General features: G+C 42.1%; 1 protein-coding gene across 3 annotated transcripts in view; it reads left to right on the top strand.

Moving 5' to 3' along the window:
* LOC147034991 (protein FAM184A-like) overlaps positions 1-19,843 on the top strand; it is a 142,720-nt gene that overhangs the window by 15,462 nt on the left and 107,415 nt on the right. For 2 of the 3 annotated variants that reach the window (XM_085892130.1, XM_085892138.1), the window contains exons 5-6: positions 2,563-2,699; positions 11,840-12,046. In XM_085892130.1, coding sequence (XP_085748256.1) covers positions 2,563-2,699; positions 11,840-12,046 — 344 coding nt within the window. The remainder of the gene's footprint in view (positions 1-2,562; positions 2,700-11,839; positions 12,047-19,843) is intronic. The other variant, XM_085892149.1, reaches the window with a different exon arrangement.

Here is a 19,843-nt window from a genome sequence, read left to right as displayed (position 1 = left end):
CATTCAATATAAAGAACGAACTTAGATGTGTGGCAATGGTTTGGTGTTTGGTTAGTGATGGGTGTATCTTTGGCATGAAGTCCCCTCTGATGATGGTGTTTGGGAGGGAGCAAAGGTTCTGTAGTTGTGGTGAGTATTTGGTTGGTACAGTGTCGGATGTGTCTGGTGGTATGTAAATGTTACTGATGTTCATGTATGCTTTGTTACCAGATTTGATTTTGAAACCTTGAAGTTCAAGTGTGTTGTCTGGTTGTAAAAGTGTTTTTGTGTCTTGTGTGATATCTGAGTATCAAATTGAATTGTGAATTTATGTGATGCTCAAGGCCTCGACCTCTGGCATTTGGTCTGTCTTGAGTGTATCGGTGCATAGTTTGGGATGGGGTGTTTTTTGTTTTTTCTCATGCAATTTGGTTTCTTGGATGATGGCTATATGAACGTTGTTTGTGAGAATGAAGTGTTTAAGTTGCATGGCCTTGCTGACGAGGCCATATGTTGTATTGAAGGAGGATATTAAGGTTACGTGTGCGTTTCTGGGGTTGAGGTGGTCAGGGCCCCAGGTTGGTTTCTATCTCTCTGGCCAGAATGAGGAGAAATGGGAGGACTGCCAAGGGAAGTCACTCCCCAAGGAAGAAAAAAAATAAAAACGTTTCTGGATCTGTGATGCTTGTAAAACTATTATGGAGTGCATCAGGGTCGGGGTGGTACTGAGGTGTCGTCCAACAGATGGCGGTCTCCTTGGGTTAACCTGAGGTGGTCCCTACTGGTGGGTGCCTGGAATTTCTTATCTCGAAGAGAGGATGATCACCTGTCTGTTGTCATCTGAGCTCAAGCATTTGGACATCCATATTGCAGCACTCTCTGAAGTTTGGAGACCGGATTGTGGCGAGATCATGGTGGGTGGTTACACCTACTATTGGTCTGGTCGCTCTGATGAGTACCATTCTCAAGGAGATGCTGTAGCTGTGTCCAATAAGCTGACTCCAATGATAATTGAGGTAACACCGATTAACGAGACCAAATGAGTAGTCATTTTCTTGATGTCTGCATCATTTCATTTAGCCCAAAATCACTGCTATTAACACCTCAATTAGTAATGCCTTCTCTTTTTTTGTACTTGAGTATGATATCTGGTCACAATGCTTTGTTTTCGATGTTTACGCTCGATGAGATCATGAGGTTATTCATGAGCGGTACTTCAATGTTTTCAATGATTGCTTTTGGTTCATTTGCCCACAAATTTACTAGAACTGGAATATCAGTTTTTGCAAATGTGCCAGTGGATTACTTTACAAGTGTGTGTGTGTGTGTGTGTTCATTCAGTCATTATTCATAACATATTCTCTTTGCTAATGTGACCTCCACCCCTCACCTGTCGTTTTTTTTTTTTTTTGTTTTTTTTACTCCTCCCCCCATCTCTGTCTCTGTCTCTGTCTCTGTCTCTGTCTCTGTCTCTGTCTCTGTCTCTGTCTCTGTCTCTGTCTCTGTCTCTGTCTCTGTCTCTGTCTCTGTCTCTGTCTCTGTATCTATCTATCTATCTCACCCACCCTCTCTCCCTACACCTGTATCCTCTCTCTCTCTCCCTCCCTCTTTCATCCCCCCACTTATTGTCCCCTTCAGCGAAGCAGGTTGTATTTGCTTGTCAACAATAAATGTAAGAGGTGGGTCCTTGGTTTATCCCCCACATTTTTGTGGTGCCTGATGCCACTGCTTATGGGGTATTCCATTGTTCTGTGAAGGAACTAGAATACTAGATGATTAATAGCTTTGTAGACATGAATTTGGGGTTTACTACAGATGCAAAGTTATGAAATGGAAGAAAAACAAAAGTTAGCAAAGAAAAATATATATATATATATATATATATATATATATATATATGGGAGTAAAGGGGGGGGGGAGGGAATGCACATGTGTGGTTTAGGGGTAGGGGAGGGATGGAATCTGGTGGGTGTAAAAAAAAAAAAAATCAATTTTGGGGTATTTATAATTAACCTGTGGGCCCATAGAAAGTATGAAAGAACCCAAGTGCAAGTCCTGAGGAATTCACGAACTGCTTGGGATTGATACTTTATATAGCCACATGTGATGTAGAGCTTGTCCAACTCTTGGTTTTTCCTTGAGGGTTCACTTGAGGATATAGGTTTTCTGGCTCACTGGGATTAGGACATTGCCCCCAAAATAGCACTTTCTGTTGTAATCACTGGAGAATATCCCTGGTATGGTATTTACATAGAATCTGTAAATTATGCATTTAATTTTATTGCCATCATTGTTATTACGATAAGTATAGTGTCATGAATGATATTATTATGAAATTAACATAATTGCTGTTGTAATAGTTAGTGTTCTAGCATCATTGCATGAGGTTTACAGTGCAGGATACCTGGATGAAATTATTTGTTTATTTATTTATTTTAACATGACAAAGACTGGAAAATTAATGTACCACATCTTCATAGGTAATTGTGAAGCTGTTGGGATAAGAATACCATCCAATCATGGGGTGTGTGTGTTTATCAGCGAGCCAATTGCTCTGTGTCATCCCATGTATCCTCCACGTAGACTTGATCAGCTCCCTGGAGGCCTTCAAACTGGCACAGCATACTTCATTGCCTGAGAGAGAAGATCAGGTTGCTCACCTCCAGAATAAGTTGAATGAGGCTGAAAGGCTTAGCACATCTTTGCAACAACAAAAGCAGGTGAGACTAGTGATATAAGTGTATTACAACTGTATTAAATAAGCAGACTTTAACCAAATATTTCCTCATTCTACTTAGTCCATCATTTCCAAGCCCTTAAGCACCGACTACAAAGGAGTAACATGACTTGCTGGACAGTGATTGGCTGTGTAAATCTTGTATGATTGATTTGCCTGCATACTGACCCAAAATACAGTGATGTGCAAATATTGTTTTGCAAATTTCACATCATCACATGAATGTTTGTCATTATGTGCACTGGTGTTTCACTTTTGCCTTTTAAATTTGGACATATGAAGTGGTGTTTAATTTTACAAAAAAAAAAGCTTGAAAGCAAATGGCAATGATTTGAGTGGAAAGTAGAAACATATCGTATCACAAAAAGGAAACTAGAACAGCATTCAGTATTTCGCATACCTCCGCCAGGGTGAACAGTTTGTTTTGTATCCCACTGATAGGCCGGATCTGCATCTGTACCTTAACCAAAATCGAATCGGCTTGTTCTTGTCACCTGCCCGACTCCTTCACCAAGATTCATCATAACCCATCCTCAACGTTTTGAAATATCATTCTATGTATTGTTTTTAGTCCCATCTCTCAAAGGTGAAGAATGACATTTAAAATTCTCATATCCGGATCGTCACCAAAGTCTCTTCAAGTTGTCCTTGTTGCACACCCAACCTATCCTGTCCTTGTTGCACACCCAACCTATCCACCAAGTTTCGTCCGAATCCGTCCACAACTTTTTGAGATATCGTGCTATATGTATATCGTTTTTGACCCAATCTCTCAATGGTGAAGAATTGATTAAAAATTCTCGTATCCAGATCTGGATCTTCATCAAAATCTATTCGATTTGAACTTGTCACATAACTAATCTGTCCACGAAGTTTTGTCCAAATCCGTCCATAACTTTTTCGATATCCTCCTCGCAGACAGACAAACACCTTCAGTGGCAGAGGGAATAAATGTGGAATGTATCTATTATTATTCATTTCATAAACATATTCGCCATTTATTTTAGGTTTTGTTTAGGTTGAGTTTTTTTTTTCTCCGCCACAATAAGCTGAATGAGGCTAAAAGGCTCAGTGCACCTTTGCAAAAACAAAAACAGGTGAGACTTTTAATTATTTTATTGTTTTATATATTTTCTTTCTGAATTGTAGCAAGAGGGGTGTATTCCGACCATGTATGTCCAATAACGTAGTTAAACACAAGCTTCGCTGTAGAGAACGACCAAAGATCAACATTTTAATGAGGTCTCGAGTTTTGGGGAATGAAGCAAATGGCAGACTCAGGTATAAGCAGAGGAGTGTTCTTCAGGTCAGTTCAGGTATGGGAGCATGCGCCGGAGCAGAGCGTCGCTGCGTCCACTTTCCGCTGGTACTCCACGGCCCTCCGTCTGGCCATCCCCCTGGCAGATGCCTGGCCCATCCCCATCTCCTTGAGATGCCGATCAACCTGCTGCAACCATGAGTCACGTGGTCATCCTGTTGGCCTCCTCCACTCATGGGGCTCCCTCGCTGAGAGAATCTGATAAGCAGGATCAGCATCAGGAAAACGAGCCACGTGACCATTCTACCGCAGCTGACGCTCATCGACTATCCAAGTAGCAAATCTCATCTGAGTCTCTCTCGGCAACCGCTCATTTGTCACAAAGTCTGACCAGCGATAGCCAAGGATTCTCCGAAGAGACCTGGTACCGAAGGAGTTCAGTCTCTGTCTCAGATCCCTGGTCAAAGTCCTAGAACAACTACTTATGATTTGTTACAACATCCTTAGAGCAAGACTGTCAGCACCAAGAACTTAAAGACTCAGATTTTTTCCTCCTGCATAGGTACCAACAGCGCCACACCCAATAATCCAATAAATCCATGACTCCCCCAGGCCCGACCCAGATGTCTATTGACCTCTTGCTCACAACATGCGGAGACATGAATATCACTGCCAAGGTAAGTAAATCTCTCTGTGACCTCAACATTCTCACAACAAACGGGTACAGATAAGATAGCAGTATCCAAGTTGTAATTGAAAGCCTGGATCTTATTTTTGACCCATGAAACCCGTAATCCCAGTGGCTCCGACTCCTCATTCAGTTCTTTAACAGTTCTCATTTTCTTAAACGTCATTCAAAGGAGATGTTTCAGATAATGAAGAATAGGCAAAATAAGTGCAAAAAATCTTTTTCATCAGAATGGACACTGACGGTGCAAGGGGGTGCAGTTTAACAGTTAAAAAAAAACAAGTTACAATAGTAGTAAGGCAGGAATCTTTCACTCAGATAGTGGTGAATGCATGGAATGGTCTCCCTGCAAGAGTAGTGACAGTGAAGTCAGTGGTTTGTTTTAAAACCGAGTTGGATAGGTTCCTGAAGTCTGGGGATTTGGGAGTATTAAGATGTTGGCATGATTTTGTCGGCTTGAAGGGCCTAATGGCCTCCTCCTGCATCGCTGTTCTTTGTATGTCTTTGTACTTCCTTCTCTGTTCACTGTCCAGACTGTTATATTGTCACTACACTGCTAAAACCTTTTATTTTGACACATACATTCCTATCTGAGCTGGATGTAATGGCTGCAGCATTGTAATGATGTCGTTTTCTCATAATTGGTACCCCAGCAAGCTGAATGCTTGGATAACTAATAGAGCCACAGCAGCTTGGTGGGGTGAAAGCCTTGGTTTTCCTGCCAACGGCTCCAAGGGGATTCTCTGCCTAAGCTTTTCTCCTCCTCTTCATTACCCTGATATATGCATCAACATCTTGATTGTTTAAATCGTACTATTCATGTTATTTTCTTTGGATACAATTATGTTTGTACAATAAAATTATTTTTGAAAGAATATTAAAACCATGTTTTTTGAATTGGGTTTTTCTTTTTTTTTCCATCTGATATGTTAGTGAGTTAAAAAGGTATTTGTCCTGATGTTTTTCTTTCTTTTGCTCATATCAGTTGTTTTTTTTTTTGTCCTCCCATATATAGCATTGTGTGCCTGGTGTTGGCTTCACGGTCAGGGTGGTGGGCTTGGGATCCTCGGGTCCTGAGTTCAAATCCTGCTCAACTGTTGAATTGTACCAGGTGGGGTTGACTCAGCCTGTCATCCTTCCAAGCTTGGCATAATGAGTACCAGCTTGCTGGGATGATTGAGCCATTTGAGTCCAGGATTGTGCTCAATAGTCCAGGAGACTGCTTCGGCAGCACCGATGCTCAGCACAGCGTATGGTCCCAATGGATGGATTAGCATTTTGGTCAAAATGGTCTCTGTTAATATGATCACTCAAAAAGGTTATTTCTACATCGATATGGGGACATATTTTTCAAGCGGATTTATATTTTGTTGCTTATTAAACTGCTCGATTTTGATGACGTGATACACATTCAGGATTGGTGTTCAATGTGTGTGTGTCACCTCCATAACTCCAAAACCATAAAACCTAGCAGCTTGTAACTTTGCCTGCAGAGTAAGAAAATTCCAAGGAAATTCATGACTGAAAATTGGGTGTTTGGGTTAATTAAAACACCCCTTTTGAAGATCATTAATGGCCTGATTTAATTATATCCTTCATCGGGCAATTCTTGGCCGCCTCGCTTTGTGTGTGTTTTCAGGCGTATTGTCGGTAATCTCGCTGGGGTCTGAAGCTGCCATGTTTTTTGGAACAGGCCGCAACGATTTCTTAACGATAGTTGTTTTGGTTTTTTTTTGTTTTTTTCCACTTTCTTCACACATTATCGAATGACTGTTCATCATAGGTATGAATCGCTGGGTACATTGCAATGCTTTTAAATGCCCGGAGACGTCAGAGTTCGTTGCTTTATTTTATTTCCACACATGAGATCACCACGATTATCTCTTGAATTAAGGAGAATTACAAAATTTAAGCTCCAGAATCGAACTTGCAAGCAGTTCTGACTCTGAGAAAAGTGTTTATTTGTCCAATTCGGACATATTTTACATTTAAGGCATGTCCGGGAGGTGTGTCTTGAATATGACAGTTCAGTGATTGTCTATTCCGTGCCAAGGGAGCAGTTTCTTATCAACCATTTCATTGGAGTGCTTAAGCCAGCGCTCTACAATATTCGCACCGTCACTGAATACTGCATATAGATAGACTTGAACAAAGTTCAGGGCTACTTGCCTGCGCTGGCCACGTGTTGTTCTGCGGTGCAACAGGCGGTGGCTGCCTCACTGAAAATGTAAAATTTATTTTCCATGACGTTTCCTGTTTTTGTTCTTCCCTTATACAACCCGTCACTTCGACATCGATAAATACAAGTAAAAATTAAATGTTTTGCTTTTAAAAGTTTCTTCAAACGTTTTGTGCGTTGCATGGTAAAGCCACTTGGCACGCTCTTCAACTTTCAATTGTGATGCCGTGGTTCTACACTGGAGGTAGGAATGCAAAATAAATTTCATGATCACAATGGAAAAAAAAATATTTTCAGTTCTGAAGTAAAGAATCACTACATCACGGCAGGAAAGCCGAGAGGTACGCATGCTCACTCTGTGTAGCCTGGATTTGAATCCCAACCCAGCTCGAAGCTGTCCTCCCGGTGTTTCACAGACCGGATGATTCATCATTGTGTGTGTGCTCTCTCAGATGGATGATAAACTGGGCATCACATCTGCCGGAATCCCTCATCCCTCTCCCTACCAGCCCTACCCCTTCTCTCCCACCCCATTCCCCTTTTCGACCCCAACGTCTCTCTCTCTCTCTCTCTCTATCTCTATCTCTATCTCTATCTCTATATATCTCTATATATCTCTATATATCTCTATATATCTCTATATATCTCTATATATATCTCTATATATATCTCTATATATATCGCTATATATCTCTATATATCTCTATATATATCTCTGTATATATCTCTATATATATCGCTATATATCTCTATATATAGGTCTATATATATCTCTATATATATCTCTATATATATCTCTATATATATCTCTCTATATATCTCTCTATATATCTCTCTATATATCTCTCTATATATCTCTCTATATATCTCTCTATATATCTCTCTATATATCTCTCTATATATCTCTCTATATATCTCTCTATATATCTCTCTATATCTCTCTCTATATATCTCTCTATATATCTCTCTATATATCTCTCTATATCTCTCTCTATATCTCTCTCTCTATCTCTCTCTATCTCTCTCTATCTCTCCGACCCCTCCCCTGCTATCCCCCTCTCTCCCTCTCTCCCGTTAGTCCACCACCTATCACCCCTCTTGAGCAGACTGCAGCATGTAACAATCAGATTTGGAGCCAACCGATGGGGTGCAAAGGTCGCTGCCTGTAGGAGCTTTTGGTTTTGAATGCTCCCGCTCCAGCTCTCAAAGTGTCCTCTCTCTCACTCTTTCTCACCCCCCTTAATATTTCCATCAGAGAAGCAATGGGTTGTATTTGCTTGTACATAATATGTATGTGTGTCTGTCTGTTCCTTGCACGTTTACAACCCCCTTGGCCAAGTTGCTGTCCTTAATTTTGACTTGTGGAATTTCAGTGTTTTTATCAATGGAAGGTCAGTGAAGTTTGTTTTGCTGGGGTGGGGCAGGCAAGCTTCCCAACCAGGAGTAATGCGAGTTGACATTGTGTGCAATGAAGTCACCCAGGATAAAGAGCTTGTCTGACAAAAGGTACGTCACCAATGATACGGTCAAGGGTTTCATAGAATCGTTCTTTAACTTCATCTGCTTTGGTCATCATAGGAGTGTAAATGCTGACGAGAGTTACAAAACACCGGTAATTGAGTGGAAGCCGAGTGTCATAATCTTATCTTGTATGCCCTTGGGAAGGTCGTTGAGGTTACAGGTGATGTTTTGCATTTGGAAACACATCACCAGCTTCATGGAGGGCTTCCACACCAAAATAATGTGAAGTCAATCTTTTGAAGTTGTCTCCATTCTTCAAGGTATGTTTCTGAGAGTGCTGCAATGTCCACTTTGTATCTGGCCGGCTCTTTTGCAATTGGAGCCATTCTCCTTTCTTGTGTCTCTGACACATTTCTGTCTTACAACATTAGGCTATTCCATGATAAGTGTAATTTTTAGTTTTAGCCACGGAGATGGAGACCCACTGGCTGTGGCATACCAGGCAGGTTACATTGGCCATGCTTTGTTCGCCCCTCCTTTTCTTGGGGCCTCCCTGGATTGGGCAGGCAGTGCATCCCTAAACATCGCTACTTGTCACTTTGGCAGGACCTCACACAACTGCTGATCTTCACCCATGCCACCTACATGTAGAGTTCAGACTATTGGCTCACAGCTCCTCAGGTCTATGGTATCACCCTCCCTCTGTTTCCATATACACTTTCATTCTTGCCTGTGCTAAGTATTTTAGGTATCAGTACTCACACGCTGCATTGTGACACCATTTGGACCAGTGCCAACCTTATCTGATGGAATGTAGAGCATGCCAGTTAGAGAAGGCACAGGCTGCAATACTCAAAATTTGGGCTTTTAAATCAGTGTTGTTCTTGTCCTATATAATACTAGCCAACCAAGACTATGCCTGGTGTTGGCTTAATGGATAGGGTGGTGGGCTTGGAATCTTAGGATCCTGAGTTCAAATCGCACTCAGCTGTTGAATTAATTAATACCAGGTGGGTTTGACTCGGCGTGTCATCCTTCCGAGGTCGGTAAAATGAGTGCAAGCTTGCTGCTATCCTGTGTTGGAGTGGTGACCCATCTGGGATTGTGCCCAATAGCCAAGGAGACTGCTTAGGCAGCACCAACACTCTGCACAGAGCATGGTCCCAATGGATGGATGGATCCAAGACTAACGAGCCCCACCGGTCCAGGTTTGGAATTGGAGCTGTTCTTCTCCAAGTTGCTGTACCTCTAATGGCTGATGAGCCACACCTGCCTGGAGCTATCTGGTTTTGAGGTTCCAGAAACCTGCCTTTTTTACACCTTTGGCTTTGATTTTTAACGGCTCAGCACGAGAAGCCAGGCAGTCGGATTTTTACCCTGTGCAAACAAAGTGAAAAGTGGGGTTAAGCAATTGGTTCATGTCAGCCTGTCTGATCAGTTTTTGTTTTTTTACCGAGGAACACCTTGTTTAAATTGAATATTATATTTTGCACACGAATCAGAACATAAATCGGAAGACAAGTCTGCCGTTTAACCACACTTTAGATCTGAATTTGTCCCGATTGCACATGCGCAGAGAGCAGTGAGAATTTTTTACTCTCTCTCTGCCTGGCAGTCAAACAAAATTGAAAATCAATCCAAACAGGAAACTTTCTGTTTTTAATAACGTTTTGAAGGACACAAACAGGCATGTACAATAGAACCAATGTAACGAGTTAGATGGGGGTGATGTAATCTACATTGGGTAAAACTGCGGTAAAACCCAGAATTTATTTATATGCCTTTAAATCTCTTTAATTAAACCCTCATTCAAATTGAATCATATACTTGAACACTGTAGAACACAAATTGCTTTCTTAATACTTCCAAGAACCATGCTATATATTGATATATCGCATGAGAGGTCTTGGCAGTTGAGAGGGTACCAACGTTCCTTAACAGTTTTGTTGGAGTGCTTGCTTGGGTTTTTAAGCCACTTCGCGAGCTCTCTACAAGCTGATTGGTAATGGAACACATTCCTGTTGAAGGTTCTGTCGGAGGATTATCATCTGATGGAGCAGGAATTTATTATTAGTTCAGGGTGCCGGTGATGACTTGCTTCCTCTTCGTGAAGGACACTGTGGGATCTTTAATGTCCACTCGCTAATGCTGGCAAATGGGACACCCACTTTAACGTTCGTCCAAACGACGAAGATGAACACATTGTGCATGTAAGGTGAACACAATTGTGCGTATTGCGGTGAAGACGAGGATGCCAATATGGATATGTACGATGCCGATTGGCGCTGTGTTCTATGGTGATCATTAAAGCTTCCATCTCCTATTACAGTGTATAAGGGTGATGTACAAGACTGCTTCAGTCGTGGTAAACTTCTGGAGTTTTTCTCAGGATCTTTAAAATCACTATTTTATTAAAATTGAAGTACGTACCTGAACACTGTTTGGGGTATCATGTTCTCTGATGTCTCTAGTTCTTACGAGAGGCTGTTGGAGATGCTGACAAAATGAGACATCTTAGGATGAGAAGTGCTCAATTCTTACTCACTGTCCCAGTCATCTCAACCCTTTGTGTAGGGAGTGCTAATTTACCAAACTCGGTTCTATTGGAACATCTGCTTTGAATCTGATGCGTCATTGGGTTGATCTTGACTCTGGTCAAGTCATACCAAAGTCTTTTAAAATGGCATGTACTGCTTCCACGCTTGACACTCAGCATTTAGAGGCTAGAGCATGGATAAACTCCTTAGGTTTGAGTCGTGTGTGTGTGTGTGTGTGTGTGTGTGTGTGTGTGTGTGTGTGTGTGTGTGTGTGTGTGTGTGTGTGTGTGTGTGTGTGTGTGTGTGTGTGTGTGTGTGTGTGTGTGTGTGTGTGTGTGTGTGTGTGGGGGGATATCTTCTTAAAAATGCCCTTCTGACTGCAAAGGGAAAAGTGATGCCATGAGATAGTATTACCAGTAGAAAGAGTGCTCTAGGAAGTAACTTGTTTGTCTCATGTCAAATTCTTGCATTTTCTCATTTCTGACAGCATATGTGTGTATGATTTGTTTGTGGCAGCTCTTCCATGAACCTAAGATGCCAAACAAAAAAAAATAAAAACCCCAATCAGCGAATTAAGCTAAGATACCAGTATGCAATGGATTTTTGTTTTTGGAAATGTATCGTCTCCAACCTAAATGTAAATATAAAGCTGGTTTTATGTTCCCATCTGAAAGACAGCTTTTTTTCCTCGATACAGAAGTTCCTGCTGGCATTTTACCAGAATGGAATTTTTTAGTTTCTTGAGTTAACCCCAAATGGTAATCAAATCCACATTGGACAGTTCACTGGCAAGCATGCTACCTCTGAGAGAGAACTAGTGAACTTTTTGGCCAAAGCTGGTCACATATTAAGAAGTTAAAGTACATTTATTCAATGGTCAATTGTGTTAAATTGTTGAAGAAGTAACAGACTTTTGAAATATCTTGACAAATATGATCCAAAACAAGATCAACTTTAGTAAGCTGTTCAAGTGTTGTGGTGTTCTTTGGGTATCCTGCAGACCTTGGAAACGCTTTATGAGGAGGAGAAGAGCTTGCGAGAAAATCAAGCACAAGAGTCCAAGGCACAGAGATCGGTGGCTGCTAAAGAGATCCAGCAGCTTAAAGATCAACATCAAGAAAGCCTGGTTTGGATAAACCAGCAGCATGAAACAGAGATGGAACTTATTTTGGCACAAATGCATCAAAAAAGAAAAGCACTGACTGTGGTAATGATTAACTTTGGAATTTTTTTTTTTCGTTTATAAACATCCTTCTAGAAATCGCATAATTACCTCTGCCACTGAAGGTGAAGGGGGTTATGTTTTCACCCCTCTGTCTGTTTATCTCAGTAGTTGATAAATGGGGTTTCTGGGACATCATTTCAAATGAATGGGGAAAAAAGGAAAAACTTTCTGACTCAAGCCCCAAAAGCCCAAAATAGGAGACTGATTTTCTCCCCACCTATCCCCTTCCCTCCCACACAAGCAAATGTAAAATTGAGACTGATTTTCTCCCCACCTATCCCCTTCCCTCCCACACAAGCAAATGTAAAATTGAGACTGATTTTCTCCCCACCTATCCCCTTCCCTCCCACACAAGCAAATGTAAAATTGAGACTTACTGATTAAAGCACTTCTTCCCTTTCATATTTCCATTCCACTCAAAGAGCGAACCAACGAATATTTGACCATGTTCTACTTTAGGTAATAACTTGATTTTCTTATAACATTCATTTCCATCGAGTATATTCACTTTATCTCTTCAAGCACGAAAGAAAGGGAAGTTTAAAGAGCTTTTAAACGTAGGTTTTCTCAAATTCATTCAAAGCAAGCTGTTTCATTTTTGTGTTAAAATGAGTCAGTCTGGATTCAGCCAAGCTGGCTCGCCTGAACCAAGCCCAAAAAATTCCGAAGTCATTTCCTATGTGGGACACACCCTGAAAAAAAACCATTTTTGTGAAATCTCCAATTTCATCATCAAGTTGCTTATTTAAACCAACTTGTGTGCCGACTGTGTTTTATTTAGAGAATGGATTGTGCAGATAATTTCTCCGACCTTGCGGATCAATCGTTTTCACAAGATGACAGGTGAGATCCTTAACCCAATTCATTATTTGCTGTTTTATGCAGAATTAAATCATGATACAACCAATAATAATTGTGTCTTTTTCTAACAGGTTGATAAGAACATCGTTGATAACTGATCGAGAACAGGAGGCCTTTGAATAACACTATGAGTGGCTAAAAATGAATGATTTCCTTGAAGACATTCAATTGTTCAGAAGAGGATTGAATGACATTTTTGTTGGCTGGCAAGAAGTTCTCTCACGTCCTCTGATCTTGAATGAGTCGAGTCAAAGGTGAGAAATTATGTGTGTGTGTGTGTGTGTGTGTGTGTGTGTGTGTGTGTGTGTGTGTGTGTGTGTGTGTGTGTGTGTGTGTGTGTGTGTGTGTGTGTGACTCATTGTTGTTATTATTATTATTATTTCAGTTTAAACACCTGTCGAGATGAACCGAACGCACTACTTAATCTTCTGGAGCAATCTGACATGACTCTATCTTCTGGAGGTAAATGATTTATTTATTATTTTATTAATATCATAATGTAATCATCTTTATATACCCTAATTGTTCTTCACTCTTTGTTTTGAACAGAATATGTTGATCGAGTTTCAAAACCAAAACAAACCATTAGACTGCTGTGAAAGAAGATTTTGTTAATGTTATTACTTTTGTTTAATTATAAATGCTTTCCTTAAAATTATCTGATTTTGAATAACAATAAAAGAATAAAGGGGAGGGGGGGTTTGGGGAGGGTTAGGTTTGGGGGGTAGGTGTGCTCCCCCAACGACCCACCAGCCCCCCTCATCCCTCTCTCCTCCTCTTCCCGTGTGTGTGGGGAAGCATGGGGGTGGGATGAGGGGGATGGTGGGTCAAAGGGGGGTGGGGCTTGTGTGGGGGGGGCTTATGTGGGTGGGTGGGGCTTGTGTGGATGTGGTTTGTGTGGATGGAGCAATTTTTTTAAATTAAATAAACGTGTGTGTGTGTGTGTGTGAGTGTGTGTGAGAGTGAACTAATAAACTAATCACGAATTATGTGGATATGATGGATGTGGATGTGGCTTTTGTGGGTGGGGTTTGCATGGATGTGGCTTATGTGGGTCGGGCTTGTGTGGATGTGGCTTTTGTGAGTGAGGTTGCGTGGATGTGGCTTATGTGGGCAGAGTCAAAAAGGGGCGGAGTTAAAAAAATTGTTTTAAATTTATCTTTGTCTTTTGTAATTCCTGTGAATAAAATGAACCTAAAATCTCTTCCTGCTTTAAATCACATAATTTGTATGAATCACAAAATAAATCACAAATCACCAGATTGTCCAAGGAACTGAACCAACGACATCAACAATTTAAAAATGTTCATTTGTCCATTGCTTGGTATAACCTTTTACAAAATGAGATTTCCACCTGTATATTCTTACTATATCACCAACTTTGAAGTTAGGCTTTCTGACATTAATCTCTTTTTCATATTTTAATTTTGTAAATGTTTCTGATGGCTTCGTTTTCGTTGAGGTATGAATCGTGTCGTTCTACTTATCTACAATGTCCTGAATTAAAGACAACCATTGTTGAGAACCGAGTTGAGTGATTTTTTTTATATAGTCTCTCTTTTAAAGTGCGAGTCAAACGCTCAATAACAACCGCTTTTCCTTCATTAAAGGTGCTGTTTCATGTAAAGTTGTTATTTTAAAGAGAATTCATAAATGTTTTGTTGTAGAACTCTGTACCCTCATCAGTCCACAATTGCTTTCGGTTTTCTCTTGCTTTTATTGAATATCTGTTGGAAAGCTAACATAAGAGTATTATGGGCACATAAGAGTACATAACATAAGAAAAACCTGTTTTGTTTTTCAAAGGAACAACCCACGCATATCTACTCCTCAAATCAATAACGGTTAAAGCATACTTGTACCCCTTATCATAATTGAGTTCAATTAAATCAGCGGACCAGATATAATCAACTTCCTTGGAATAAACTTTCCTTCGATGAAACTTTGTGATTATTGGTTTATGTAATTCATCAGCTAATTGCTCTTCAATCTTAATGACATCATTAGAGCCTATAAGTTTTTTTGAATATCCAAGCCCAAGTTTCAATTTAGCACTGATCATCTTCTTAACGATGAACCTATCAACGTTTTCTCTCAAGGTTGGATTTTGTATCAGAGACAAATTGTACAACATTTCTCTATCGACTTCATGTTTTTCTTCCAACGTCATGTTATTCTCGTAATCAATATAGTGCCTCATGCACACTTCATCAACCCTATTGATAGGTTTGCTCCACTGTTTAGGATTGTCAGCCTCATCTAATCTTTTATTCAAGTTTGTTCCTGGACCACAGAAAGAATACCCTGGTAGATGTAATTCCCCTGGTATTCCAGTTGTTGTAAATTTACTTCCTGATAACTTTCGTATATCTCCCCCTTGTTTGTGTTTGTGAATTCACTCTTTTTGAGCCACACACTCAACCCTATTATATTATTTTATATTATACGAGATATTTTTACTCTTGGTTTTCTTTTTTACATTTTAGACAATAACTCATTTATTTATGTGAAAAATTCCGACAGAGTGCGAAAACTTTTTAGTTTCCAACATGCACATTTGAATCTTAATTTTTAAAACAGAAAGAATCCTTAAAAATGTCTTCACTCTCTCCTCCATTTATTTAAGAAAAAAAATGTAAAACTTTAAAGTCAATTACACCAACATCATCAATAATAAAATCTTTTCCTCATTTCTCTTCTTCATCTTCACTTCCTCGTTTAAATCTTCTCCCTGAAACCGATGTTAATAGTCTTGACGCATATATTTCTAATAGACTTGCCAATTCTTTGTTTTCCTCCTCGGTGTGTTGAGATTGATTTATTTTCTATAATACCTTTTGATCTTTTTATAATCTCACTGATTTCCATATTGTTATATTTATTTATTCTCTCTTTCCTCCCTCTCCCTCTCCTCCCCCTCTCTCTCTCTTCTCCCTCTCCTCCTTCTCTCTCTTCTCAGTTTCTTCAAGTCCTTCCTCATTCCTTACTATCCTTGAACCACTTTCACCCCATAGAATATCATACATATATTCTTCTGGATTCTGCGATACTCTTGAATCCACAATTATTTTTCTCATAATCGGAAACCAAGAAGATTTGTTGATGATTTCTAAAAGAGTTTTATATTTCATCACCTTTAGAAGTTCATTTTTATTGAATATTTTAATCAAATCTCTATTTGTGGGTTTATTTTTAACATCAGTATAAAGCCAGTTCTTAATTGAAAATTGCCCGTCTCTATGTTCCAATTCATAAGGAATGTAAAATCGAACATCCTTTTCTTGTAGGTATCCTTGAATGCAAAAATTATAATTTTCTTGAAGTCGTCTTGCTGTCATTTATGTATCAGAAATATATGACAGATTAATATGATGACACGTAATACTGTTGTGGTGTCGGGTTCAGTAGCGAGGACGAACGCCAGACTGAACACCGGAATTGAAAGGTCGTCACCCCGGATAACTAAGGAGTCGACGGGCCACTTAAAGGACCGTGGTCGCCAATTTTCGATGGCGTGAGGTAGGGTCCACTTGTCTATTCCAATCTATCTATGTACTCACGCCGTCTAGCTCCCAGGGAAACCACATCCTCGGCCGACTCTGTCCGAACTGAGTCGCATGTACCGACTCGGGTCTGGCATACCGAGCGGGAGTGACCAGAGCCGTGCCGGTCCCAATGAGAACTTACAGCCCAAATGGCCTCGCTATTTCTCAAACCCGCACCATGCTGGGTCAATGGTAGAAATGACAGGCAACGAACTGGAACATTTAACAAGAGGGTTTATTTATAAGGGAGGGAGACACAGAGCAGACTTGATCACGAGTAAAATGCAATGTACAATGGGCAATCAACACTTGTACAATTCCTACTTAACAGACTGATGCCACGCACGCACGCACGCACACACAAGAAATGGACCCCGTCGGGTCTTTATTCGGCCCCTCAGCCCAGGAGGGAAAGGCGAGCTGGGGACCTGTCGGTACCTGGCCGCCTCGTGTGGTTCGGCCCACGACTGCACGTGTGGGACCCGTGGTCCGTGGGAGCTTGGATGGCGAGCAGCAGAGACTCCAGACTCGGCAATGAGGATACGGCGCCCAACGTGGGGCAAAACAGGAGCAATGGCGACGAGCCCAGACATGAACCCTTCTCACTCGACCAACCGCGCAACCACCAAGACCAAGACCACTTGAACCACGACCAAGACCACTTGAACCACGACCAAGACCGCTTAAACCACGACCAAGACCAAGCCACAGAAACGGACTGCTCACCACCCTTCTTATTTCTGGGTGTTCTGGCTTTTCATTGGCTGGAGCGTGCGTGCGATGCTCGCCCTTGGCTCATTGGGCAGAGGAAACACGCCATGCCCTTTTTGGAGTGGGGTTCCGATCTGAGGTGATGGAAGCCCCGCTCACGTCTGTGCTCGGCACACATGCGCGTGAGGAAGGCCGATGGTGACAGGAGGGAAGGAGGATGTTGCTTCTAACTAAAAAATAATTCGCAGCGCAAGCACAAAATTCTCGTTAGACACAGGGGATGGATTCTAACTATACACATATACTTAACGAAATAACTAAACTTTGGGACTGCTAACTCTGTGTGCAAGAGGCTTCCAGATCCGTAACACTACCCCCCCCCCTTACTATAGACTCGTCCCGAGTCGTAAGTTTTTGTGTGCCATGCAGGTGTAGGTTTTTCCCCTCGTACGTTTTACATACGGATCCCTGAGTGCGATATTTGCATACATGTCCCAAAAATAAATAACCTAGTGCGCTGCGTAACTAAACTATCAGACTCACACAGAAAACTTAACTAAATTGCCTGTGCTGGACGGACACACAGGTGGGTTACAACTTATTTACAATTTCTAATATTTAAACTAACCATTGCCCAGGACCTGTTATCTGTGGAAGGAAGGCACAACAAAGTCAACAGTTTGTGGCTTGAATGGAGTCTCTGGCACAGGAGAATGGATGGATGCAGAAAAAACAACAATGCATGGGCTGCACAATGCAGTCCCTGTGGTGTGGCTGCCTGCAGGGCGGTCCTTGCAAAACACTGGAGATGGATGGTCCTGGCGCACATGGTTGAGGTGGTGACACAGGGGCAATGCAACAAGGGCGAAGCAGGCATGGGGTCAAGGCAAAGGCAGGCAAACAAGGCATGGCAAATGCAAGGCATGGCAAACGCGGACCAGCAGCTGCAGCACAACACAGGTCGGCACTCAAAGCTGGCCGGCCTCTGGTCTGGTCCTGTGAGGTTGTGGAGGAAGTGCGGTGATGCCGGCCGGTCCGGAAACGGGCTCGGACCTAACCAACTGTCTCCCCCCCCCCCAACCTATCACCTTTGCCTGTCCTTGTCCATACCCACTCCCTTAGTTTGCAACAAGAAAACAACAAAACTTAGCCCCTTTTAATTTTTTAATAATATAATATAATTATAAATAATTGCTTGTCCCAAACCGTCCTACTCTCTTTTTCCGGCTAACCTATCCTGTCCGTCTACTCCCAACCCCTATGATCCTTTTTGGAGGGGACTAAGGAAGAGACAAGTGAACCTGTCTCGAGGCCCAATGGAGCCTCAGAATAACCTCCCCAGAGTTCAGCAATCTTCCCACAGTGAGTCCAGCGGCCTACGGAGAGCGAAGGGATGGATAGTGCAAAGGGGTACACATTTACTATCTGTCCTATCCTTTATTACACTTTAAACTATCTCCAGGGCTTTTCAAAACGCCTGTCTCTTTAAACTATCGGTTCTAATAACCATGATTCCCGTCGCCTGTGTTGGTGTCCATTATAAATTTGGGCCTGGCCCTCAAATTTTCTCTTGTGCCCTTGCACAATTTCGTGGCTGGGCAGCGTTGCTCAACTGGTAGGAATTTTCCCTCTGCCGGACTCACACTACGGCAGCCCCGGGCCCTGAGGCTGTCTCCAAGCCTACTTGCTCCGTATGAACGCGAGGAGTGCCCTCTCGCTACTCCCCGTCGATGCCCACATGGCATTTTGGCGCTACGGGTCCCGTTTCTGATGGGCCGCTCCTGCCCACTACACTATCCTGGTCCCTCAGACCAATGGCCGACTCTGGCCGACTCGTCCGGTGCCCGGAGTGCCCTTTACTCAATACTAACCTTTCTACAGCCACGCTCCTAGCCGTTGAATGGACTCCTGCACCCTTCAAAAAGGTTACGTGCCTTCTCTAAACACAAACAACAAAACGACCTCCTTTTGGTAAATTTAACTAACCCACTAACTAACATTACACTGACCCCAGGTTCCCTTGGGTGGGATTCACTCCTCCCCCCAATCATTGATTTGCACCATGCATTTCACATTCACTCCACTGACACACTCAGGCTCGCTGTCTCACATTCATTCATTGTACATTTTTAACTTTTTTTTTTCAATTCACCACACTGGTGGTGTGGTGAATTGAATTCACCAGCTATGCCCCCACTAACTAGCTTATGCCCCTCGTCATCCTTTAAACTCGTGCACGTTCCATTTTCTTCTTTCACTAAGCTACGTCCCCACTACACATTCCATGTCCGTCCGTGTCTTCAAAAATCTATTTCTAAATCGAGCCTAAAATCCCACTAACTGTTCTTGCCCCCATGAGGCCGGTCTAGCTAACACTAAACCCTTCCCGCTTACTAATGCTCCTTTGCCCAGGCGAGGATGCTTGCCACATCCTGGCCGGGGGTATCGTTTACTCGGGGCGAGGCTCCACGAGCCTTCTTCGCATCGCCAGGGCGGCGGTTTCCGACTCACACGTCCCCTTCCATTGGCCGATAATCAAGGCCTTGTCGTCGCCCTGCGCATCGCAATCAATGCTCGCTTTCGAGGGGTCCACCATGCGAGCCAACGTGCGCCACTCACCCGCAGCCCGCGCTGGGAGATCCCCGGTGACGTCACTTGCTCA

This window comes from Eptatretus burgeri, chromosome 1 (genome assembly GCF_056783735.1).
Source record: "Eptatretus burgeri isolate ZD-2024b chromosome 1, Ebu_testis_v1, whole genome shotgun sequence".
Lineage (NCBI taxonomy): Eukaryota > Metazoa > Chordata > Myxini > Myxiniformes > Myxinidae > Eptatretus > Eptatretus burgeri.
This window is presented reverse-complemented; position numbering and strand designations above follow the sequence as displayed.